The 22,845-nt window shown below is 39.4% G+C and overlaps 1 protein-coding gene across 1 annotated transcript in view; it reads right to left on the bottom strand.

Moving 5' to 3' along the window:
• Nucleotides 1-2,219: 2,219 nt before the first annotated feature.
• SHB (SH2 domain containing adaptor protein B) overlaps nucleotides 2,220-22,845 on the bottom strand; it is a gene marked incomplete at its 5' end in the record, with an annotated part of 71,911 nt that continues 51,285 nt past the window's right edge. The window contains 2 exons of the mRNA XM_042822769.1: nucleotides 2,220-5,184; nucleotides 21,473-21,592. Of these exons, the coding sequence (XP_042678703.1) occupies nucleotides 5,001-5,184; nucleotides 21,473-21,592 (304 nt within the window). The remainder of the gene's footprint in view (nucleotides 5,185-21,472; nucleotides 21,593-22,845) is intronic.

Genomic DNA, 22,845 nt, shown 5'->3' with positions numbered 1-22,845 from the left:
GAAGCCTCAATCCATCAGCAGCTTGAGATGATGCATAGTACCAAATAAGATGTAGCAGCAACATTCCTCTCCATGTAGGCCCAGAACCTAGACCCCTGAACCCTTCCACGTTCTCTTCTTCCAACTCAACATACCTGGTTCCTTCAGCCTGTCCTCTTACATTATGAGGTCTGAACCCTAGACTACTTTTGTGGACTTACATAGACTATAGACTTGCTTCAGCTTGAGAGTTCGTCTTGAGATACATTCTCACCAGTGCTCTTCACCTCCTTCCTGTTCAGCTTCTTGTTCACTCTTTTCCCACTGATCATCCTCCAGTCTGTCCTCTTGCAAGAGGTAACTGCATCCAAACATGGAACTGTCTCTTCTGAACTTCAGGAGGCTTATGCTGGCCCATTCCTTACTGCCAAACTCCCTCTAAATTTCCCTCCAGTTTACTAACAATTATGGTCCTCTCAAACACACGGGTAGGACAAAGAAAAATTGCTTTAAACTACAAGAAGGAAGATTTAGGAGGAAGTTTTTTGCTTAGAGAGTGGTGAGGTGCTGGAATACGTTGTCCAGAGAGGTTGTGGATGTCCCATTCCTGGAGATGTTTAAGGCCAGACTGAATGGGGCGCTGGGCAGCTGATAAGTACTTGATCTAGTGTTTGTCAAGCCTGCCTGTGTGAGGGTGTTGGAACTCGATAATCCCTGACGTCTGTTCCAACCCAAGCCATTCTGTGATTCTATGATTGGAAGAGAAAGAGAACTAGTCCAGGATGTCTGGCAGACAGACCTAAGAGAGTCACTGGATTTACCTTAAATAAACTCTTTATCTACAGGCTTTGTGGATGTTGACTTCTAGCTGACAGGCTAGCAACAACTTTCTGCTGACAAAATGATGACAGGGAGGTGTAATCTCTAAATCATTATCAATCTCCCAAAGCTGCTCTGCAAAGCTGCAATTAAGCTACTGTGCTTCTGTCTTGGAATTGCTAGCATTAGTAAGTGAAACACAAAGACAGTGTAAGACACGTGAGAAAGAACTGAACTAACTACAGGGTCCAGCAACTAGCCTGCTGTGATATCCTTCCCTTCTCACAAGAGACTAAACCCAGAATAATGAAAAAGAAGCAATCTGTAGTATTTAGTAGTGTGATCGTTCCACATTTTCAAAAGAGAAACACCACATAAAAACAGGAGATGCTCTACTGCTCAGTCTGCTCTCCTCTTGCTCAGACAGACCTGTATCATTTCTGTGGCACAGCTTTGAAACGCCCCAACTCAAGGTCAGTATGAATAAATGGCAGCAGCAGTGGAGGATTCAGGCAGGCTCTCCCCTGCCATCCAGCTATTGAGGAAGGGTTTCCCCAGAGAGTAATCAGAAAGGTGAACATGGAGTCACACTTTGGATGAAAGGTGGCATTTGCATCTACTACTGATGTTGCCATCAGTATGCAAACAGTGTTTGCATTGACAACCTGCAGAATGACAGCAAGAGAAAGGGCAAACCCTGAACCTCATTGCAATATAGATAAACAGTACATAAATGTCATTCTCCAACTGTTTTTCCTCAGAACATGGACACAGGCCAAGTTCTTTGAGAAACTGTGTGTTTTGTATCTCTGGGTAAGTACAGCCTCCACAGAAGGCTGTACTCAGACAAATCTTAAAAATTTTCCCAGTTATGGAAGGAAACAGTTATGGAAGGAAACTAAGGGAATAGGTGAACAGTTGGACTGGGTGATCTTTTAGGTCTTTTCCAACCTTGGTGATTCTATGATTCTACGATTCTATGAAACGCAAGGTGCAGTACTGGCCAACAAAACTTACATTCCCAACGTACAGATGCTCAGGCGTCTTCACCGTGCTGAAATACTCACCAAAACAGAGGCCTAATGAGCACCTCTTTTAAAGACTGCAAAAGATGATTCAGCAGTATTTACACAGAATAAGCAATAATAAACTGGATTCTGTGAGCATCTCCAGCAGTTAGACAGCAACATCATTCATACATGCACCTGTGCTGCTTTTGTTGCATCCTTGCAAAGATACACACTGTCCAAAGAATTAGTCAGGGCAGAACCAAGCATCTGATTTTCTATAGCCCAGCAATAATATTTAGTACACCGTTAAGACATGCAAATACAAGATGTTTTGAAAAGCCAATTCAACTGTTCTGTTCAAAACAATCTGAGTACACATTGACAATTACAGGAAGAAATTGGAGATGTTTATGATTTTTTTAAAATAAACTTTTAATGTGCTATATAGGCATGATCACTACGAGATCGTCCACCCATATTCAATACTACACACCGCAACACACTGCATTTTCAATGTACATTAAAACGTCTGGGAAGAATATTCCTTCACTGGAAAAAATATCATACAATCACTTAAATAAACAAAGACAACATTACAGTGCAAACAAAATCCTGGCTTTATTTATTCTGCAATTACTGAGTATTTTCTTTCTAAAAGTTTTTTTTAAAAAATAATTAAAAAACCTACCCACTGACAACCAACATTTTCTGAGATGATTTCCTTTTGCTCAATCATGGTCTGATCCTTGAAGCTGTAGTAAACTGTATACAGATCTGTGTGTTGCACATTGACCTGATTTGTGCCAGGCTTGGGATCCCAACCCCAAACCTGCAGACAGCAATAAAGTGGCACTGCTGGCTTCAACAGACTTTTTATCAGCCTGTGTCAAGAAAAATTCAGTACAACAGTCCTCTCCAAGAAGTAAAGAAGTATAGGTAAGAAAGGGCAAGGTGTTGGTTTACAATTATTTTGCTTTCTGCTCCTAATTGTTAGAGAGTGTAGGGGCTTACTTTTCCATAAGAGAAGAAAAACGGTTGTAGGACAGCAACAATGGCAGATTCTAAAAAACACACTTTGCCATGGGAAAAAGGCAGTATCACATCCCTTTCACCCAGGAGGCATGTGGGCATTGCCAGAGTCACACAAGCAAAAAAGAAAAAAAAGAGACAGCAGCAGATGCAAGCAATCTGATTCCTAATCTGTGAGAGATCTGCCTTCATGTAGTCCTGCACCAGCAAAAACATGCTGATGTTAAAGTGCTTTTATGCTCCTGCCAATTGGGTGATTTTATGAGGAGAATGAAGGCATTGGGGAAATGCAAAGGGTGCAAGGTGAGAACACAAAAACTGGAGTAGCTGTTTCTTGGGGAGGAATGTTGTCTCTTTGTAAACTTCATTGTACAACCCTTCTCTCAGAAAACCAGTAAGAACCTCTGCCTTTGAATTCCATGTGAGACTGGGACAGCTTGACTCATGACTGTTAATATACAGAATGACACTAGGCTCCTCATGTACATATGGTCCGCTCCTGCTCAGACTGTGTTGGATGTCAATAAACAGAACAAGGCAGGTTTAAAAGACAGGCAGCAGAACATTCACCACTGATGACATTATATGTGACTTCCTTCAGGTTCTTATCAGATTAGACAATACAGTGAAGCACTACTTTTACAGGCAGTAAGTGATTATTTCATTACATTTTTTTTCAGATTTGCACTTCTACACATACATAAAAGAGAAGAAAGGAAAGAAAAGCTGAATTAAATAACACACAATTTCACAGTCCTTTTGCAGTCTGTAAAATACCTAAACTGCATGAAACCAGTTTGCTACTAAAACATCTGATAGGTTAATGCATAACACTCTAGATATAGGTGGGAGATGGCACAAAGTGAGGACTACCAGGCTATTGAATCCCCAGTTCCAATTGCTGCACAATTACAGTATTTCACTTATCGCATTCAACGAGCACACAGAGCATGTACCAAATATCTCTCAAGTGAATGGGCACCGAGTTGGCAGGACTGAGGTAGAGAGCAGCTTCTGCAGTGCTTCTTGCTGGCAGTGTATGAAATACAGCAAGGGGAGTTCTGCTCATGGGGAAAATGAACACTGGCCAGAAGGTGTGTGTTGAGGCACCATGTTTTAAGAATGTTTTGCACACTGGAAAATTGAATTTCTGCTCTGCTACATACCACTGTGCTCATCTGCACAGCTGTGAAAGCCAGCTTGCGTAACGGCAGTGTAACACACACTTCTGAGTCTGCTACCTCAGTGTGACAACTGTTTGTTTCAGATGAAATAAGCAAGTGAAGATTTTGCCTACAAAAGCCTTTTAGAAGCCTTTGACCACCCTCATGCATAAATACTAACCCACATATTAAAATGACTCATTCTCAACTACTTAAAACATCAGGGTGCAACTTCCCCAAACGATATTAGCCACCTGCATCTAGGAATGAAACTTGCAAATGAAGACAGTAACCCTCATAGATTTATTATTGTACCAAAAAAGAAAAAAAAAAAAAAGGATAAAAATATAGAATAGACTACTTTTTTTTTTTATTATATCCCCTTATTCATAAATAATTGACCATGACGTGCTCTCACAAAACTATTCATTAAGTTTGATGTGCCTAATAACGTTTCCACATTTGACTACCCCAAGAAACACGGGTTTAAACTCTGGGCATTAAGAAAACAAAATGCACCAAGCTAAGTGACCACACTGAGCTGCAAGGATTTGCCTGCTATCAGCTCCTTCTCAGGTATACCAAGAACCTCACAGGCAGGTTACTTTTGCACATGGAAAAGCTTCTAAGGGTAGGAAGAGAATAAATGTTGCTGGTGCTTCACTGTTGAGAAGAACTTGATTCAGTTTAAACCCCGGAGAAAGAATGTTTTGTTGGGAAGTATTTGCATTCACAGAGAAGCTCTGGGAAGGCTATCTGCTCTCTCTGTACTAAGGTAAGATTTCTTTCTCTTACACAGAAGCACAGTTTTAGGGGCATGCTGCAGCATAATATTCCCATACACAAAGTCCCATACGCAATTCTGTGGATGACCCACATGCCTCAGTCTAAAGGCAGTTGCTCTGCATCATAGACTTGAGCGCTGGATTCCAACAACGGATTTAGTGCAACCCTGCTTACCTCTCACCTCCCATCCACAGGAAGGGGTGAGACTAGGATATTAGAGGGTCCGCACAGCCACAGGGTAGAGCAGTGACAAGTGTTCTGCTCCTTTGATAGGAAGCTTTTTTGTAGTGTAGTAATGGATGACTTCAGGAACACTGTCGAAGGGAGGGCTATTCTGACCCAGGATGTATTTTTCTTTGGTTTTCGTCAGTTTCATGTGCATAAAACCTTGACTGCTCCTACAAGAAAAACAAAGTATTAGTTCATGATTTTGTACAGGAGGAGGACAGCACCACAACAGACTCATTCACAATGCAGGGGAATGTCAGAGAACAAGACATTTTCTAAGTGACAGGTCTAGACTACTCCAACACACAGTGATTGTTAGTTGCAAACCTTCAGAGGCAGTCCAGCACAAAGGCAAAGCAAGTTTGTTTTACTCTAGAGCTTACCTAGAGGCATGCAAGAGGACAGCCTCTTTCTCCTTCCCTTCCACTTTGCTGCGAGCATTTACTTTTCACAAAACCACCCATCATTTCTCAACAAAAGGTGTCACTTCTTTGTTGTACTGGGTCTATGCAGGCTGTAAGCCCCATTCAGATGAGACGCATCTTGTCCTAGGGAGACCTCTATGCACGGTACACCTTTCCTACCCTACAGCAATTGCCCAGAGTGTGGCCTTGTGCAGGCAGACCTGCTGCCTTCAGCTGGGGAAAATTCCTCAGATCAGCCCTTTACAGAGATCTAGGGCTTAAAAAATTCCATCTGCATTGTGCTTAGTTCTGGCTGTTGGCCTGCCGCCTTCCCGCAGGTGCAAGTCAGTATGAGATTTTGTTGAGGATTTTTTTTTTTACATTCTTAAGGCAAACTAAATACATGTTTTAGCTTAAACATAATAATAGTTAACTATCAATGCACGAGGCAAAATTCTACCACCATAGGCAGTTCTACAAGGAGTCTGTAAAGATGCACGTCCTGAACTGACTTGAGCAGTGCTCTGGTCCAGTGGTCATAGCTTCAGACCATTTCTTACAAACAAGGGAACATTTGTGCTGCTGGTTTTTCCCTTCACTGCAAAGCAGAGAGGTATGGCAAGAACAAATACTTCTGTTATTATGTTACTCCATCAAAGCTCAGAGATGTTGCTCAGAGAAGCTCTAGTGGTCCCATTTCTCATCAAAAGAAGAATTTTCTCAGCAATTTCTCTTTCTTTAGGTAAAACGTGTTTGCGGAGCAAACTGCAATCACAGAGAACTCCCCAGCACTGGTGCATCTCATTAGTGTATGCAGTGTTTGAAAGGAAACATGCAATTCATGCCAATGCTGGATACCATTCATTACCATAACAAAAAGCAATTTTTGATCAAAAGGGCTATGAAATACTGCTAATGAAATTGACCCTAGTAACAAAACCAATCTGCTTCTAAAAAGCAAGATATTTAATAATACATGATGTAATTTAGCAGCTGCTGGTACATACTGCCTGCAGCTAATATGTACCTCTCACAGCTCTTACTTTTTCTGGTAATTGCTTGATGAATTTTTCATGAAAAATACAAGCCACACTCACCCTAGATCAATCCATTTCATAGCAGAATGACTGAAAAATCTTTCATACAAAACTGATATGACCGGAGGTAGAGGGACCACTTTCATCCTACAGAAACGGTAGTCCCCTTAATGTCAACTACATGCAATTCATATTTATAGGATCAAAAATCCATCACTGTTTTCCAAGTTTTCTATTCTAACTCATCAGTATCTCAACACATATACTCTCTTTTCAATCAGACTGCACTATAATTTTTGAGAGGTGTAGACCTGCAATTGTTAAAACTCAGTAATGAAGCAAAATGAACTATTGGGAGTAGAAGGATTAAACTGATTATCAAAGAACCTTTCCCTGCAGTCACTATATCATCATTTATGTCACCACTTAATCATTGTAGCCCTCTTGGACGCTGGCCTCACTTAGCCATTGAAAGATGAATTCCACAAGGCTAACACACCCAGGGATTTTATTTGCCCAAGGCTCTTCTATTAAAACCAATTGCAATTGAAGACCTTTGTGAAACTTCCCAGGTGATTCAACTTTCAACTGGTCACATGGAGATGAAAAACTGTATTCATTGTTATCTTCCATTATTTTCATTCTTAGCTATCTCCACTAATTATTCAGCAAGATCTCTGACAGTTCTCAATGAAAGCTAGTTTTCTTTCAAAGGTATTTATTAGAAAACTAGTAGGAAATGCTAACCTAGTGTTCTGACTGTTGAAAATTTGGGATTCTGCACCTACATATTTGTCCCCCCTCCCTCCCCTGCTGAAGAAGATATAAAGAAGTCTGGTGTTTAGACAGCCCCAAACCCAGAGTTTCCCCTCCGTAGGTTTTACCTGAATAGGTTTGAAATGGGGGTAGATCTTATTGTAGTTTCTTGTGAAATAAATACCAACCTCCCAAAAAACAAACAAGCAGAAAACCCAAACAAGAAAACCCCCCTCACATCCATTGTATTTCCTCCCTTGCACTTCTGTGGTTTTGAGTTCTCCCCAAAATAGCATTATTTTTACTCAGTAAAACCCCATTTGAATGCACAGCCCTCAGAAGTAGATTTCTGATGTCCTTCTTTATGAGTGGCTAAGGAGCAGAGGTGCTAGCAGCCACATGAAGCTGATCTCAAAGCTTTGCAATAACAAGAATGCACGTTCACAAAAGAAAAAAGACGAAGAGGAAAGATCAGCATTCGAACAATGAACAGATTTTGCTGATTGCTGGTGTTTGTACGCAACAGTAACCACCACATTTTTAACGATGGAGTGAGTTCTAATTTCTATCCCAGCTGTCCAGAACTCTGTAAGCTGAGCGCTATTCCAAGATTACTGGCAGACGAAAGCAAAGATCATTAGAAGCTGAATTTTCTGTTTTCCTCCCTCCCTTCTTGCTTTCTTTTAAGTTTCCAAAAATTACATTGTGAATCTGTTATCTGCTTTCCTTGCTCCGAGTAAACTAACTGAGACATCATTTGTTGCAGCCAGAAATACCAAGATAGACATTTCCAGTCTTCTAGAATGAAGAACAAATTCACTCGGAAGGAAGTGGTGTGGCAGGTGGGCTGAAAGATCTCTGTAGGTTCTTTCCAGCTGAGCCACTTAATTCCTTGTTGGAACCATGCCCTTGAATTTAGCTCTTTCAAGTGCCGAGGATTTCAAACATGGTTTGAAAGATCTCCATTCGGAGATCACAGGATTGGGATCCTGTGCTGTAAACCCTTCCCTTTTTGTTTCCGAAGTCTGCCTTACAGGCTCCCCTCTTCTGACATGCCTCAACTCAAAGAAAATTAGGGCCCATTAGTAACTGGCATGGACAGAATATGTCTACACTTGTTTTACAACACGTCTTCTGTTAGACCAGTGACTAGAATTACAGGAATATAGTTCAGAAAGAAACTTGAAAGTAATATTCCTCCATCATCATCTCCTCCAAACCCTTTCAATTCATGCCTTGATCTTAGTAAATACAGAGGTTACTGAAATGTAAGGTAGAGATGAAGGAAAAGCTCTATGATTGAAGTGGCTGTAAATCAGTTTCTGCTTAGTTTTCTGCAGTGTCATTTGTGTTCACTTGAATTTTACAAGCGCAAGCAAAACATGCCCTTGACAATGTATTGTCATGTTTTTGGAATCTGGATTACTCAATTATTTCAGCAACAATAGTTGCTAGAAACTTCCTGGGCTTCCAGGTCTGACAACCAAGAAGTAGAACCTAAAAGGAAACCCCGAATTGAATACATGAACATTGATGAAAGCCAGTGTCTTATGTAGATCTGACATAATCACTTTGCAAGAAAATATGCTGGAACCTTATTTAATTAATGTAAGAAATGGTTACCGTGTGACTTCCAAATGTTGCTATGATTTCACAGTGTTTCTCCCAAGTTTTTGTTCAGCTGAGAGTGACAAAACAAAGACAGTGTCAACACAGTGACACTAAGGAAAACAATAATTCCTACCTTATTTCAACCATTCTCATAAGTTTCAAATGCAGAACTGGAGAACTCTTGGATACTGATCTCTGTACCAAACTGCTTTGGACTCTCTAGGGCAGGTGTTTATACAGACACAATACATGATACATGACTAATAGTCACACCTTGTTTAAAATGTTTCGCAACTCAACCATAAAACCAAGCGACTTTGAATTAGAGCTTTCCCACACATTTTACCTCAGGTTTTCAAAATCCAGAGAGGATGGGAAAATGGGTTGTGCAGACTGCTCATCAGATCGCGCTTTGTTTGATCCTATGCCTGAACTCTGGTAAAAGAACCTTCAGGAAATATTAATTAGGCACTAAACCTAGCATTTTTTTTCCAGAAAATGCTAACAACTATGAAATATTATTCATGTTCACAATCAGGAAAATTGGTCAAGCCTTCTGAATACAGGTTTTGCTGTAGAAAGTGGTGTCTTGTCAGAACAGATTTTCTGCATCAGGGCATTTATGGTGAAATGCCACTCGGGCAAGGAAAAAGGCAACAACATTGCAGCAGCATCAGGAAAAGCATTCTAGCAATGCTGGAAATGAATGCTGTTTCATGTTGTCACTTTGAACAAAACTGACAATGTTTCACTGCAACTTACAGAAACAAAGAAATGAATTCAAGTCTTTTCTGGAACAAACAAAAAACAAACCTGTTGTTTTCCCCCGTATATAAGTGATCAATTGAACAAGTCACTTACTGGAAAAACCAAATTTCCGACCTGACTACTGTGCCTGTGGCTCAGCTCTGCTTTTTCAAACACAGAACACACAGCATTGTCATCCTGTGTCAAACAGCCATTATCTCCACTGTACAAGCATGTGTCACTTCCTCTGTAAAAAGGGTTTGCAGCACCAATGCAAACCAGTACTCTGCAGAAGAGTGCTCTGTTGTGCCCAGGCTCTATTCTCTATAGCAATGCTAATCTGCTGCTAAGAAAGCAGGAATAATGTTTAGCCTGCTGGACTTCTGTAGAAGTGGCAAAATCCTCATCTGCTAACAGCCACCTCCTTGTAATTTCTATTTAGGCTGAAAGCAGACTAGAAATGCATAGAGGGATAAGAATTAGGATTTTCTTCTGTTATTACAACTACTGCTTTTCAAGAAGATGTTATGTGTTTTAAATTAACTAAAATGTATAGAGCCCAGGTTAATACAAAAACCAGAACCTACCGTAGAGCTTATGTAATCAGTCTTGAAAAACAGGACCTCTTCTACAAATCAGTCTTACATTTTCACATGCAACAAAAACTCTGCTTTCACTCTCCTATGCCATTTAAGGAAAACCACAAGTATATCTGTAAGCTCATAAGATTAGGGTTTTAGTAAACAACATCCTCCATGGATGACAAAAAGGCTGAATTCAGCTCTTCTCTCCCACTGAAGGCAACAATTGCACAGAAATTATTTGACAAGAAAGAAAGTAAAGATCATTCCTGGTTTTACTGACACTATGCACATTCAGTTCATTTCTGTAATAATCTTAATCTAAAATTTAGAAGTAGTCACATTTCTCCAAACTGAAAAGAAAAAGTGTAAGGAAGGTGCACACCACTGCAAAGGGCCTTGGCAAAAGGAGACCCCAACTGAAGGAGTTAAAAAACCCTAGGAATCTCAAAAAGCTGACAAAAGCCAAGCAATTAAAAAATCACTCAAAAAAATGGCAGAGCATCTTGAAGGTTCTGATGAAACCAGAGTTGAGAATCATATATTTCCTGTGGCCACAACAGTCTCAAAGCCAGCAAATAAACTATGTTAGAGGCAACTGTACTTAGGGTTTTGAGATGAATTTAAATACTGGAATAGATTTTAGGAGGATCAAAAGCTTACGCTATCCTCTTCAGGATATCAAGCTGGAAACCTTTATTACAGTGAATAAGCATACTCAGCTGTACTATTAATTTTGAAATTACCGACCATTTATTCCAGAGAAAATGAGTCCTCACCACCTGTCAGGCAAGCATACTTCAACCACTTTCAGATCTCTAGATCACCCTTTTCCAACATACTTACTATTATCTGGACAGTAATCAGCCATCTAAATCTGCTGGCTGTTTTCATGCATTCTGAGTAGCTCTGTGGAAGTCTGTAGAAATGCACAGTAACAAAGGCACTAGGCAAACCAAACCATACAGGATCTTCCCTCTTCCATTTTTAGAGAAAGTAGTCACCTTTCATCTCTGTCAGCACACACTGCTCAATGTCAAGTTTGTAACCTTTACTTCCTAACGCAAACCAATGCTCAAATACCAGGAAATGTTTTTTCACCACTACAGCGTCATTAAAAGATGACTGTTAAATTAAGAATTACAATAGCTGTTAATTGTTGTAACTTCAATTCTATTTCAGCTAAGGCTTACAGCACATCTATACATCTCCAGATGTGTGCTTCCAGCCAGTCCAACTCCCTGTCTGCAGCAGGACCTGCCCATCAGGTTGTTGTGTGTTTTGAACAGGCAGTTTCATAAAACCTGTGAGGATAAACATTTCCTGACCTCTCCAACCCAAGTCTCAGGGCTGCACTGTTCTCACAGGGAAGAAGTTCTTCCCTACATGCAATGAGAACTCCTTGCTGAAGCTTGTGACTCACTATCCAACAAACAGCCATATTCTTAGGAACTTTCCTGGTAAGGCATTCCAAAGCTCACCACCTTACTTTCTCTTCTGCAGGGCAGCCAGGCTCAGTGCCATGAGCTAAATCTACCGACCCTTCCAGTGACTCTATCTCTGGACCTGCTCCAGTTTTGACTGGTCTCACATCAGATACAGCTTCATAAGTGTGCACACTAATGTACACACAGTCCTTTTTTTGTCCTTTTGCTTGTGCTTTAGCTATTACAGTCCAGCAGGTGGCTGGATTTCATTGAAAAAGACTGAAACTTAAGGCAGCATGTAAATTGAGATTTCCTACTGTTAAGTTTCACAGCACACCTACAAGAGCTTGATGTGCACTGAAGTCATGGCTGAACATCTGAAACACAAGTATGATGGCTCTCCTCTTGCTTCTATACCTCTTCCTGCACTTATTCTACCACCCTAATTGCTACTAAAAAGCAGACCTTACATAAAGAAGCTTGCAACTGGGCATTTCATTGTCAGCAGTGACACAGTATCAGGAGTATGGATCTCAAGTTTTCACTAAGCCTTATGCAATTAAAACTGAGTTTAAGGAAAGAGTGAGGGAGTATGAGAGGGCCAAGCACTTACAACCATGAAAGAATACACAGAAAACACGAGGAACAATGACAAATGGTGCTCATCAGTCAGTAGTGGAACCAGTGCCATTTAACATCTTTATCAAAATGGGACTGAGTGCACCCTCAGCAAGGTTGTGGACACATCTGAAGGGGGATGCCATTCAGAGAGACTTAAACAGCCCTGCTGAAAAGGACCTGGAGGTACTGATGGATGGCAGCTGGACCTGAGCCAGCAGCGTGCCCTAAGAGCCCAGAAAGCCAACTGCATTTTGGGCTCCACCCAAAACAGTACGGACAGCAAGGTAAGGGAGGTGACCTCGCCCCTTTGCTCTGCACTGGTGAGGCCTCACCTGGAGTACTGAATCCAGATGTGGAGTCCTCCGTACAGGATAGATGTGGACCTGTTGGAGTGCATCCAGAGGAGGGCCACAAAAATGATCCCTGGGATTAGAGCCCTATGAGGACAGTCTGAGAGAGTGGAGCTGTTGAATCTGGTAAAGAGAAAGCTCTGGTGGGACCCAATAGCAGCCTTTCAGTAACGAAAGGGGAGATATAAGAAAGAAGGGGACAGAAGCTTTAGCAGGATCTGTTATTACAGGACAAGGGAAAATGAATTCAAAGTAAAGAAGGAGAGATTTAGATTGCATATAAGGAACAAGTTTTTCACATTAAGGGTGGTGAGGCAGTGGGACAGGTTGCCCAGAGAGGTGGTGGGTGCCCCATTCCTGAAGACACTCAAAGCCAGGCTGGATGGGGTTGTGAGCAACCTGATCCAGCTGTAGGTGTCCCTATTCACTGCAAGGGAGTTGGGCTAGATGATGTTTATGGACCCCTTCCAACTCAAGCAATTCTATGATTCTATAATGTGTGGCTGCTGGAGGAGCTACCAAAGAAGACACAGCTGCCTCAGGTCTCTGGATTGTCCAGATCATCCACAGAATGATATCTTTTGCCTCAAACACTTGTCATAATCAAGAAAAAAAAATCCTTGTTTCAACTGAGCTGAGCAACGGATGAATCTACATTTTAAAGATCATTTAATGCCTCCAGAGATATCCAATTTTTAATGAATATTCACAATGAATGATATTAATGAATATTCACAATGAATATTCACCAGGTAAACAGCACTTATTTAAAACTACAGCCATTTACACAAACAAATTAAAACAGATGTTTTATCTACAGGTGCATTATAACTTGGAAATGGAGCATCTTCCATGGTTGCTTCATACATGCAGAATAACCGCTTTCGTAATATGAAGCTGACAAACCACTCATGTGTCTGACCTTCTCTAAGACCATAGAACACAGAAAGCTTTCCTAATACCAGAAAATATGGTCTCTGGGGACCTCTCCATTGTACATTTGTTACATTAAATGAAATTGAACAAGTGCTGCTGTCTTTTATCTTTTCAGATATAGGTAATGTTTTTGTAGATTCCCTTTGCCGGATATTGCTGTATTTCAGAAACCCTAAAGCTTGTCTCCTGTTGTCAGAGAGAAGAATACCGTAAAATCAAAAACTGTTAAAAAAAAAAAAAAAAAAACACCATAAAATCAAAAGCTTTTTTTTTTTAAATTAAAAAAAAATAAAATCAATCTACAGAATCATATAAAGGTACAGATAGATTTTATATTGCTGTCACCATCTCAGTTATCTCTTCCTTTTTTCAAGTATCAGAAATGTATCGATAGAACTGAAAACAATGCTGGTTTGTAGATGCTGATTAAGGTCCCTCAGAAGCACAAACACACCAAAAGAACAATGGTGAACATGATTACCTGGGAAAAGCACACAGCACCTAAATAGGCAACTTCTGCCAATAAATGATCTTGGAGACTCACAGCTACAAAATTACTAGAATTTATCTCACCTCACAAAGCAATTCCATATCTCACTCACCTACACATTAGGCACTTCCCCAATTTTTATGACTAAGTAGAATCACTGTTGTCTAAAAAATAGAGAAAACACAGGGTCATCAATGAAGCAATGCAACCACAGAAATCGAAGTAACTCATATGTAACTTAATGGATTTCCGTATCAGTTTAATCTAATACTGGAAACCTCATTATAATGAATTAAAATGGCAAAGACAGTGCTTCTGAATGTGAGAAGTGCCTTTGGCTCCTGTACCACTTAAATAGGCTTAGAACTGTAGTTTAAAAAGGTCTGTTTCAGTTCTCTAATTTTGTCCATGTATAGCTAGTAGTCCAGCAAACTTCTGAGAATCTTTTTCCATTGGCTGATTTATTTTCTTAAAGCTAAACTAAATCTCCACCTTTCTACTTTGTAATGTGACTGATCTACATTTATTTATTATTAGTTATTATTTATATACATTATTATTAGTTATTACACAAGGACTATTTTATTGTCTCAGAATATGCCAACAATTTCTACATATTTTGAAGAAAAACACTTGTAGCACAGTTCCATAAGCTTGGAGTTTGTCTTTTTTACTGTCAACCTCCATATATATAAACATAAAAATCATCTACATTCACAGAAGAGCTTGCTCTCAACACTAACTAGAGGATTTGCCAGGAGTTGGCATTAAATAGTCAAGTGCTTCACACAAAACATGGATGAACTGTGAGTTTACTCATGCATATGTGCATGCACTTGTATAAATTCAATATTTTCCCTATAGATGCTATTTTTCCCTCACAGATACTTCAATATATGTATTCCTTCACTTCATGGAATCACTCATGTGGGTAAACAGACATCTGGCCTGCTTCTCACTTCCTCCCAATAGAAGACATGATGTATATCAACTTTCATTTGCTCTAAAGGCCAGTTGGACTCTAACTATCCTTTCATATTTTAATGGATCATGGACAGTCCAAAGCACATCATCTTCTGAATTGGAGTTCTGGAGAGATCATCACCTCTGAGCTGTCAGTGTACTCAGCATATCCATTCAGGAGAGCACCATAAGCCTCCATAGTGATGTGCCTGCCTACCTGTTCCACTGCTTTTGTTAACCACAACTACTCAGGTCTGTCATACTTGTACTACCCAAGCCTATGTAAGAAGTGTGAAAAACCTCAGCCAGGTTGATGAATGGAACATCCTCTAATGGGATGATGCAGACTATGGATAGCTAAGTGCTCCTCAGAGCTTTAATTCTTTCCTCAAATGTATTAAATTTATTAAAGTCACAGCAAGACATCACAAGAACAAATTTAATAATTATTTGTTTTACAAATCTAATCTGATGCATTGCTAAAGCCTTATCTCTTCAGCCTCACAGCCTCGTCTTCAGCACTGCTTTCCCATGTTCCAAATACAGCCACAGCAGAGACTCATTCGCATTTCTTCAGCAGTCTGTTGCTGCATGAACCAGTGTGGCTCAATTGAAAACACAGGCCTCAGGGGTTTCCAGAAGCAGCCCCACCACCTCCATTTGTAAAGCCCCAGAGAAACCACTCTTACTCCAAGATGGATACTCCTGGAATTGCTGAGAGTACTCTATCTTCTCTTTTTGGGAAAAAAGGTTGGCATTGCAAGTCCATAACCAGTTCTTCTAAAGTGCAAGCTTAGTGGGAATGAATCAAATAAAGTATGCAAGGCTTTATATTATAGGATGGAATGTGGATGGGAATAAGCTCCTAGGTCCCTTATCTAATGAGAGGTCTCTTCACACGCCTCTATGATAGTCTGCCTTACCCAACTTGCTTTTTTGGCATCCCAGATTAGATCTGGAGTTTGGCCATAGGTAACAGGATAAAAACAAAGACATTCTCACCACATAAAATCAGTATCTGTGTCAGTTGCTACCCATTCTCCTGATTGCAAGCATTAGCATATGACCCATCAAGTAGATGTTAGAAGATGCATCCACAGAGCTATTCACAACTTAAATTCAATTCAAGTGTGAAATAGAATGCTACCCATACCCACAGGCCTGAAAAGGCTACCGATGCCAACTCATGACAATACCATGCCACAGTTAACTACTGCTGGAAAAAAGGCCTTCAGTGTTTTTAAAAAGACGACAATATTTGCTTTTTGAAATGTACTGTTTCAGTGCTCAATGCCAGTCAGGCAGCAATAATTTCAATCAAATTACAACTGAATAATTAGAGAAGAGTTTAGCTGACAACAGCAATAACATACTGAGCTCTCACTCTGTTTACAGCTTTTATTTACCATGGTTTCCTATTCCGGTACGGATATATCTGCAAAAAGATATATTTCACATACTGCTTCACTGCAGCCATGGCAACATCACACAAATAGAAATGCTGCTTTTAAATTTACCAGCAAGATTATTCTCTTATTGGATATCTGTTCTAGTTGAACATAGAGCAGTTACTTAACATCACTGACAGGGCAAACATAAATGTAACTTCTATTTCTTATTCTCTCTCTCTCTCACAGGAGCAAGATGACACTGAAATAAAAAGATCAAGCTGTAGTCTGACTTCATGGAATATTCTCAAAGTTTTATAAAGCATTTCCAAAGAGTATGTCTCCAGTGACTTTTCAAAATAAATTCTGATGCTAGAAATGGCAAGTGAAGGAAGCTCCTCTCTTCATATGCCAGGGAAAAATGCCATCTCCTCTACAGCCTGAAATAAAAATTTCAGCCTTTCCTGCAAAACATACCATTACAGGGCAGGCAATCAGGACACTTCTTAATCTTCAAGGTAAAGCAAATGCTCTGACAAGAAGAGGGAATAAATAAATTCTCTCTTCTGACAAGAAGAGAGAATAAGTAACACATTATCCAGCAAGCATCTTACGCAGAAAAATAAATACATATATAAATAAAAAGAACCGAAGTCACTATAATTATACTACAGGCATGCCACTGACATAGTCTTTGGGAAATAGAAATGCTACACTTCTGATCAAAAAGCCTCTGAGAAACAGACATCAAACACCTGGCAGCCTCTCCCACAAGACATGACGACCAGAGTAGAATCACCAAACTGTGGTTTGTAAGGACACTGTCTATATTTTATATTTTATATTTTAACACAACCTCCTATAAGTGTGTTCAACTTAAATAGCAGACAGTTTACTGGACACAGCAGGCAACAGTTAAAACTGCAGTCATTTTTAAAGCCAGTAGTTTTGCATTAGCATACACTTGAGTCTCTGTCACATACTGCTTTCTGATAGGTCATTCCCTGGAAACACCAGCCTTATTCTTTATGCAAAAAACACCACACAGACATGCAGAGGAGGACATGGCCAAGTATGCAGTGCACATTTAAGCACAAGTGGAGTCCAATCAGCTCCAGAAATTGTTCCAGAATTGCTTACAGAGTACAGCTTATTTTTTCCACCACGGCATCTATCAACTCCAGAGATATAAGAGACTTCAAGAACCATATCTTAATGTAATTACTGTAGGGAAATGCAACAATGACAAGGCTGCAACTTTGTAACAAGAGCAAATTACACATGGCTGGCGAGTATTATTTTTGTGCTACAGCTTTATTAACTTGTTTCCCCCCTAACTACTACGTAGCTTCATAGTGTACTATCAGATTGCAAGACAGTCAAGGCTTTCCATTTCATCATAAACACCTCATAAAATAAAACAGAATTTTGATGCTGAAACTGTTCTAAAGTTCGTTTCACTATGCACATTTAGCAGCAACATCCAAAAGACCCAATCCTTACAGGTCTCCCACACAAGACCTCAAGCACCTCCAAAACTGTCTGGTACATGAAAAGTGAGCAAAGCCTCTCTTTCCAGTCCTGATCCAGCCTCACGCAGTGAGGAGGGCACTGGATTTTTACAGCAACACAAGTCCTGTTCTGTGTAGGAGAGGTGCATTATTGCAAAGTTGGGGTTGGCATTACCGAAGATACTGGCATAAGATTCCTAAACACAACCCCACCCATGATCACACCAGCAGCCACATTCCTGCAGCTCTTTCATCTTTTTTTTTTCTTTCTGATGTGAAAGCCAGTCTCGCATTCTATTGATGACAATGGAAATCAACTACCTGTCAGTAATGTCATTCAGCAACTTCAGTTTGCACTGGAATGTTCCAGAGGCTCTTTTCTTCAAAGAGAAGTAATTTTATCTGTGGCAGTATGAACTAGGTTATACAGTTCCCCAGTACAGCCTGAGAAGGGGATGGCTGACTGCCGTTATGCCTGTGGTTAATCCTGCCAATTACTCCATGCATCTTTTCTGAGCACTTCCATACAAGCCACACATCTGTCCTGGTGAAAATGGGAGGTGAAACAGATTGTCTCATAAATCTCACTGAAAAGTGGAGTGCTGGGAAGAGTGCAAAACCGTCTGAACACAGGCAGCCCTACCAGACAACTTCTTAGCTTATTCAGTTAAGTCCGCAAAACTGAGTGACAAAAGCTTAAGATCTCTCTTATCATCCCACAGAGGGAGACACAGGACTCCTTAAGCTGTTGCTTCCATTGTGACATAAAGTACAACAGCAGTACACGATGTCACTTCTTTCAACGCTCATAAAAGATTTCATTCTATCAATTGGAAGGATATCCAGAAAAACAGTATGCAAAGATGCACTTGATAAGGAAATACAGAGAAATGAAAACAAAACAAAACAACAACAACAACAACAAAAACCAAAAAAACCACCAAAAACTCACCAGAATGTAAAAGGAGTTTGAGACTAAAGCTCCCCAAAGAGATAACAACAAATACTGTAAAGGAAACATACATGCCAAATTCAGAGGAAATTTGTGGGAAAAGGTGAAAAATTTCATAGTTTAGAAATGAGTACATACACTGTATTTCACATTTTAATGAAGGAAGAAGGAAATCCCACAAGACAAATGTATGAGATCTCACAAGAATTAAATGAATGAAGAGATTCTTGACTGTACCTGGCACAAAATAACCTCATTACGTACTGATTAGTCACCGCTAAAGGAATCAGAGCCCCACACAGCAGCATGTTGTTGGTATTCTGAAAGGCCCGTTTCCTATATCTAAAAGTAGTCATACACAAGCCTAATTGATTTCCTTACAAACATTCTAACTAAAATCTGAAATCTGAGAATGTCACTTTTTGAGCTTAATGAACAAGAATTCTTCCATTAACAAAACTTTCAGAAGCCTTATCCTCCACAAGCTGATTAAAAAAAATAATAATATTAATAATTCTCTCCATTTGGAAAAGAACACGAAAAGAACAATGGATTATACAACCTGTACTGAATGAGGGGGAAAAGAACTCTATGGCAGTGAGTAGGAATCAGGTGTTAGGGAACAGCAGTATCAAATATTAACTTTGTGAGTAGTTTGCAGATGGTAATGGTCAGCGAGATGGAAAGTAAAACAGAAGCAGGCTGCTAGAAGAGAAAGGAGGTTTGCACGATAACTAATATATGATTAAATAGCAAGATTTTTTTTTAACTAGATATTTTAAGAGAAAACATTGGTGGCATTTGAAGGATGTCACTAGATGTTCCTAGAAAAAAAGGAAACTGATGACTAGGTAATGGATAGCAAATGAATTCTAAGTGCAATGCCACGGGATTGAAAGAATAATACAGACTCTTGTGATGCCATGGGAGAATGATCATCACCACAGGGAAGTGGTACACAGTTACATCAACAGGTGAGGATTGACAGCGGATTTGATAAATGTACAGAAGAGCTGCTGAAAGGTATTGAAATCTTATTGTATACTCCAGAAAACATAGGTTGGAGGATGTCATTCATAAAGCAAATGCTGAGGAAGCTTTAATTAAGTGTCACAAGAATAGTGACACTAGTTTAGAAGATTCTAAAATACAACACACAAAAATGCCATTAATGACCAGCATCCGGTTGTACAAATCTCTGAAATATGAAGAAAATAAAGAACACCAGGCAAAGTAAGGATAACTAAGCATTGGAGCTGATTCACTAGACCTTAACTGTCTTTTTTTCTCAGAGCTTACCTCTTGTTAAATAACAAGAGCATTGTTCCAAGGTAAGAATTAAGTGAAACACTATGACATGCTTCAATAACAAAAGTTGTATTTTAAGACTTACAGAATATGAAAAGTTAAGCCCTACATATATCTGAAGCATATGGCAGCAAGCTTCCAATGTTTGAATGAAGTCAGAGAAAAACTGCATCAGAGAATGCACAGATCAAATGACAAATGCGACAAGAGCTGAACTACATTCCTCAAATAGTCTTTTCTAGTTTAAGGCAGACATCTATTATATAGAGACCACAACTATGACAAAGGAGTTAAGATTTTAATGAATCCTACAAAATATCTGAACAGAATCTAAAAACTAGGTTAACAGATGCACTTTTACTATGTCTAAAATTGAGACAGAAAACAAATTTGAAATCTACTGCTTAGACTATCCAGCTAAAGCTAAAGACCCTTTATTTCTAATTAACCTAAGGATATACAAAATTCAGCAATGTATCTGAAAGTGTTACCATTATGTACTACCATTATTACAGCAGTAAAATGTGCTTCAACAACTCTGTAAATAAACCATTTAAAAGATAAACTGTCAGGAGTAACACTGGTTTAAAAACAAAACCACCACCACTAAAAAAAAAAACCAACAGAAAACAAAACCAACAAGAAAGAGACAAGGTCTTTTTCTTTCCTACCTAGGAAAATCAGTTCCACATCAGAGCCTATCTTGGAAGCAGAAAAGCTAGTAAACAATTTTCTTTGCCCCTATACAGCCAATATGAAGGTCAGGGATCTTCCTGTTCTCGTGTGTGGAAAACCTGAGAATCTTAGAACTTCATCTGCTGGATATGCAAATGAGCATATGTTGAGGCAAAGATCTGTAACATACTCTGCTAAGCCAAGTTAGGTGATGCAAAAAACCAGTACTGGAATTGGAATAATGTTTATTCCCTAATTCTTGATCTGGAGCTTTTTATTTCCAATGACTGAACCAATTTACTGTTGACCTCTGCAACAAAATGCCTTACTTCCATGTATAAACCAAGTGCCTTTTACAAAAGGAATAACCCCGCTCCTCTCCAAATATTTATTCAACCTGAAGCAGAAGCAGGACAGCATTTCAAATCAGCACCAGAAAAAAAAATATCCAAGTTTATTTAGTTAAGTGGGCACCAAAAGAAGACTAAAAGCCTCTTAACATACCAAAATTACAAGGTCTTAATTCAGCAACTATTACTATACATCATGTAGGCTGACAGACTCAAACCCTCTGGGTGAGTCTAATTCAGCCCTTTAGAGCTGAATTAGTGCAGCAACAGACTGAATAATTTTGCTTTCTTGCACCAGAGAAGTTATGGCTTTTAAATTACATTTACTATGTTTTACTGACAAGTACTTACTTCAATGAAAGAGAATAGTCGTGCTTGCTTGTTTGACTGTTTCTTACAAGGTAGCTACACTCTTTACATAAACGTAAAAGGTTTTCTGCATCTGTCCGACTGATTGCTCCATGATACCATCTAGGAAAAATCAGAGATTAATAAAGACACATCTCTCAACTCATACCACTTTACTACTTTATTTCTTTAAGGTGTGGATAGCAGTCAATACCATATGGATACATTTAAGATCTAATATATTGCAGATAAAAAACACAATGTTTGCTTTACCTGAAATTAACATTACCACCTGTGGAGGCTTGTAGTCTGTCTCAGCTGAAGGAAAAAAAGTCAGATCAGGAAAGCATGTGATAGAACTGGCACACTTACCAATCTCTAGAGTAAGTGGAATTGGTGCATCTTCTATGTAGAAATAAAGTGAATGGGGAGAGGAGGGTCCTTTATGAAACTGACCACTGCAAACAACCTCTTCAGTACCTGCTGCTCTGTATCAGCAAGCAAAATTTTGCAATCCAGTCAGAAGTGCTTTGTCCCTTCCCAAAATGTTCTCCAGTGAGATAACGAGCCTTGCCCTCCACAGGGTTGATTGCTTCTCTGAGAGATCTCTCCCTTCCTGCAACTGTAAGGTGCACTCTGAAGCACTACAGTGCGACACTTCCCCGTCTTCCCAAGCAAGATAATGCATGCATCAGGAATGCTCCTGTTCTCTCATTACCAGGAACAAAGACTGGCCTTGCGCAAAAGTTTCCTTTTGTTTGTTCTACATTTATTTCCCTGTTTAACTTACTCTGAGAGATGCTCCAATTAAAATATAAGTGAATAAACAGAAGCTCTTTTATCAGAAATCACTGAGCCAATGTCAATTCTGCTGTCAAATCTTGTGAACATGATAAATGAAAATTGGCGTTCAAAAAAAAATTCATCTTGTGTCTAGCTACAGCTAAAGTCTATGATAAAGGAAGCTAGAAGTAAGGTTATCCTGCAGCATATTCAAGATGGAGTAGCAAGGGATACCCTAGACAGCTCAATCTCATCACAATTACCACAGAAACAAAGATGTTTTTGTTTTCAGGCACTTCATCAGTTATTTACTGCTGAAGAAAACTTCTCAAAAAGCAGTTTAAAGACTAAATTGTCTTCTGAATGTAAAGAAGAATACTAATATTGTCAATCACAAAATGCATTTGGGATAGCATAAAAGCCACTTCTATTATTTAAAAATTGTATTTCTTTTTTTCTCCTGAAGGACCAATTGCAGTCAAATAAAATGTGACCTAGCCCAAATCAGGGAGGTACTGAAGTCTGATATTTAGAGGGAAGTATTTAACACATTCTTTGGGCTGCATGTTTCCCAGTTGGCAGAGAGGTTCACT

The sequence above is a fragment of the Centrocercus urophasianus genome, unplaced genomic scaffold (assembly GCF_019232065.1).
Source record: "Centrocercus urophasianus isolate 14NV4802_14NV808 unplaced genomic scaffold, USGS_Curo_1.0 seq_21, whole genome shotgun sequence".
NCBI lineage: Eukaryota > Metazoa > Chordata > Aves > Galliformes > Phasianidae > Centrocercus > Centrocercus urophasianus.
Note: the sequence above shows the minus strand (reverse complement) of the source record. Positions and strands in the feature narration are given on the sequence as shown.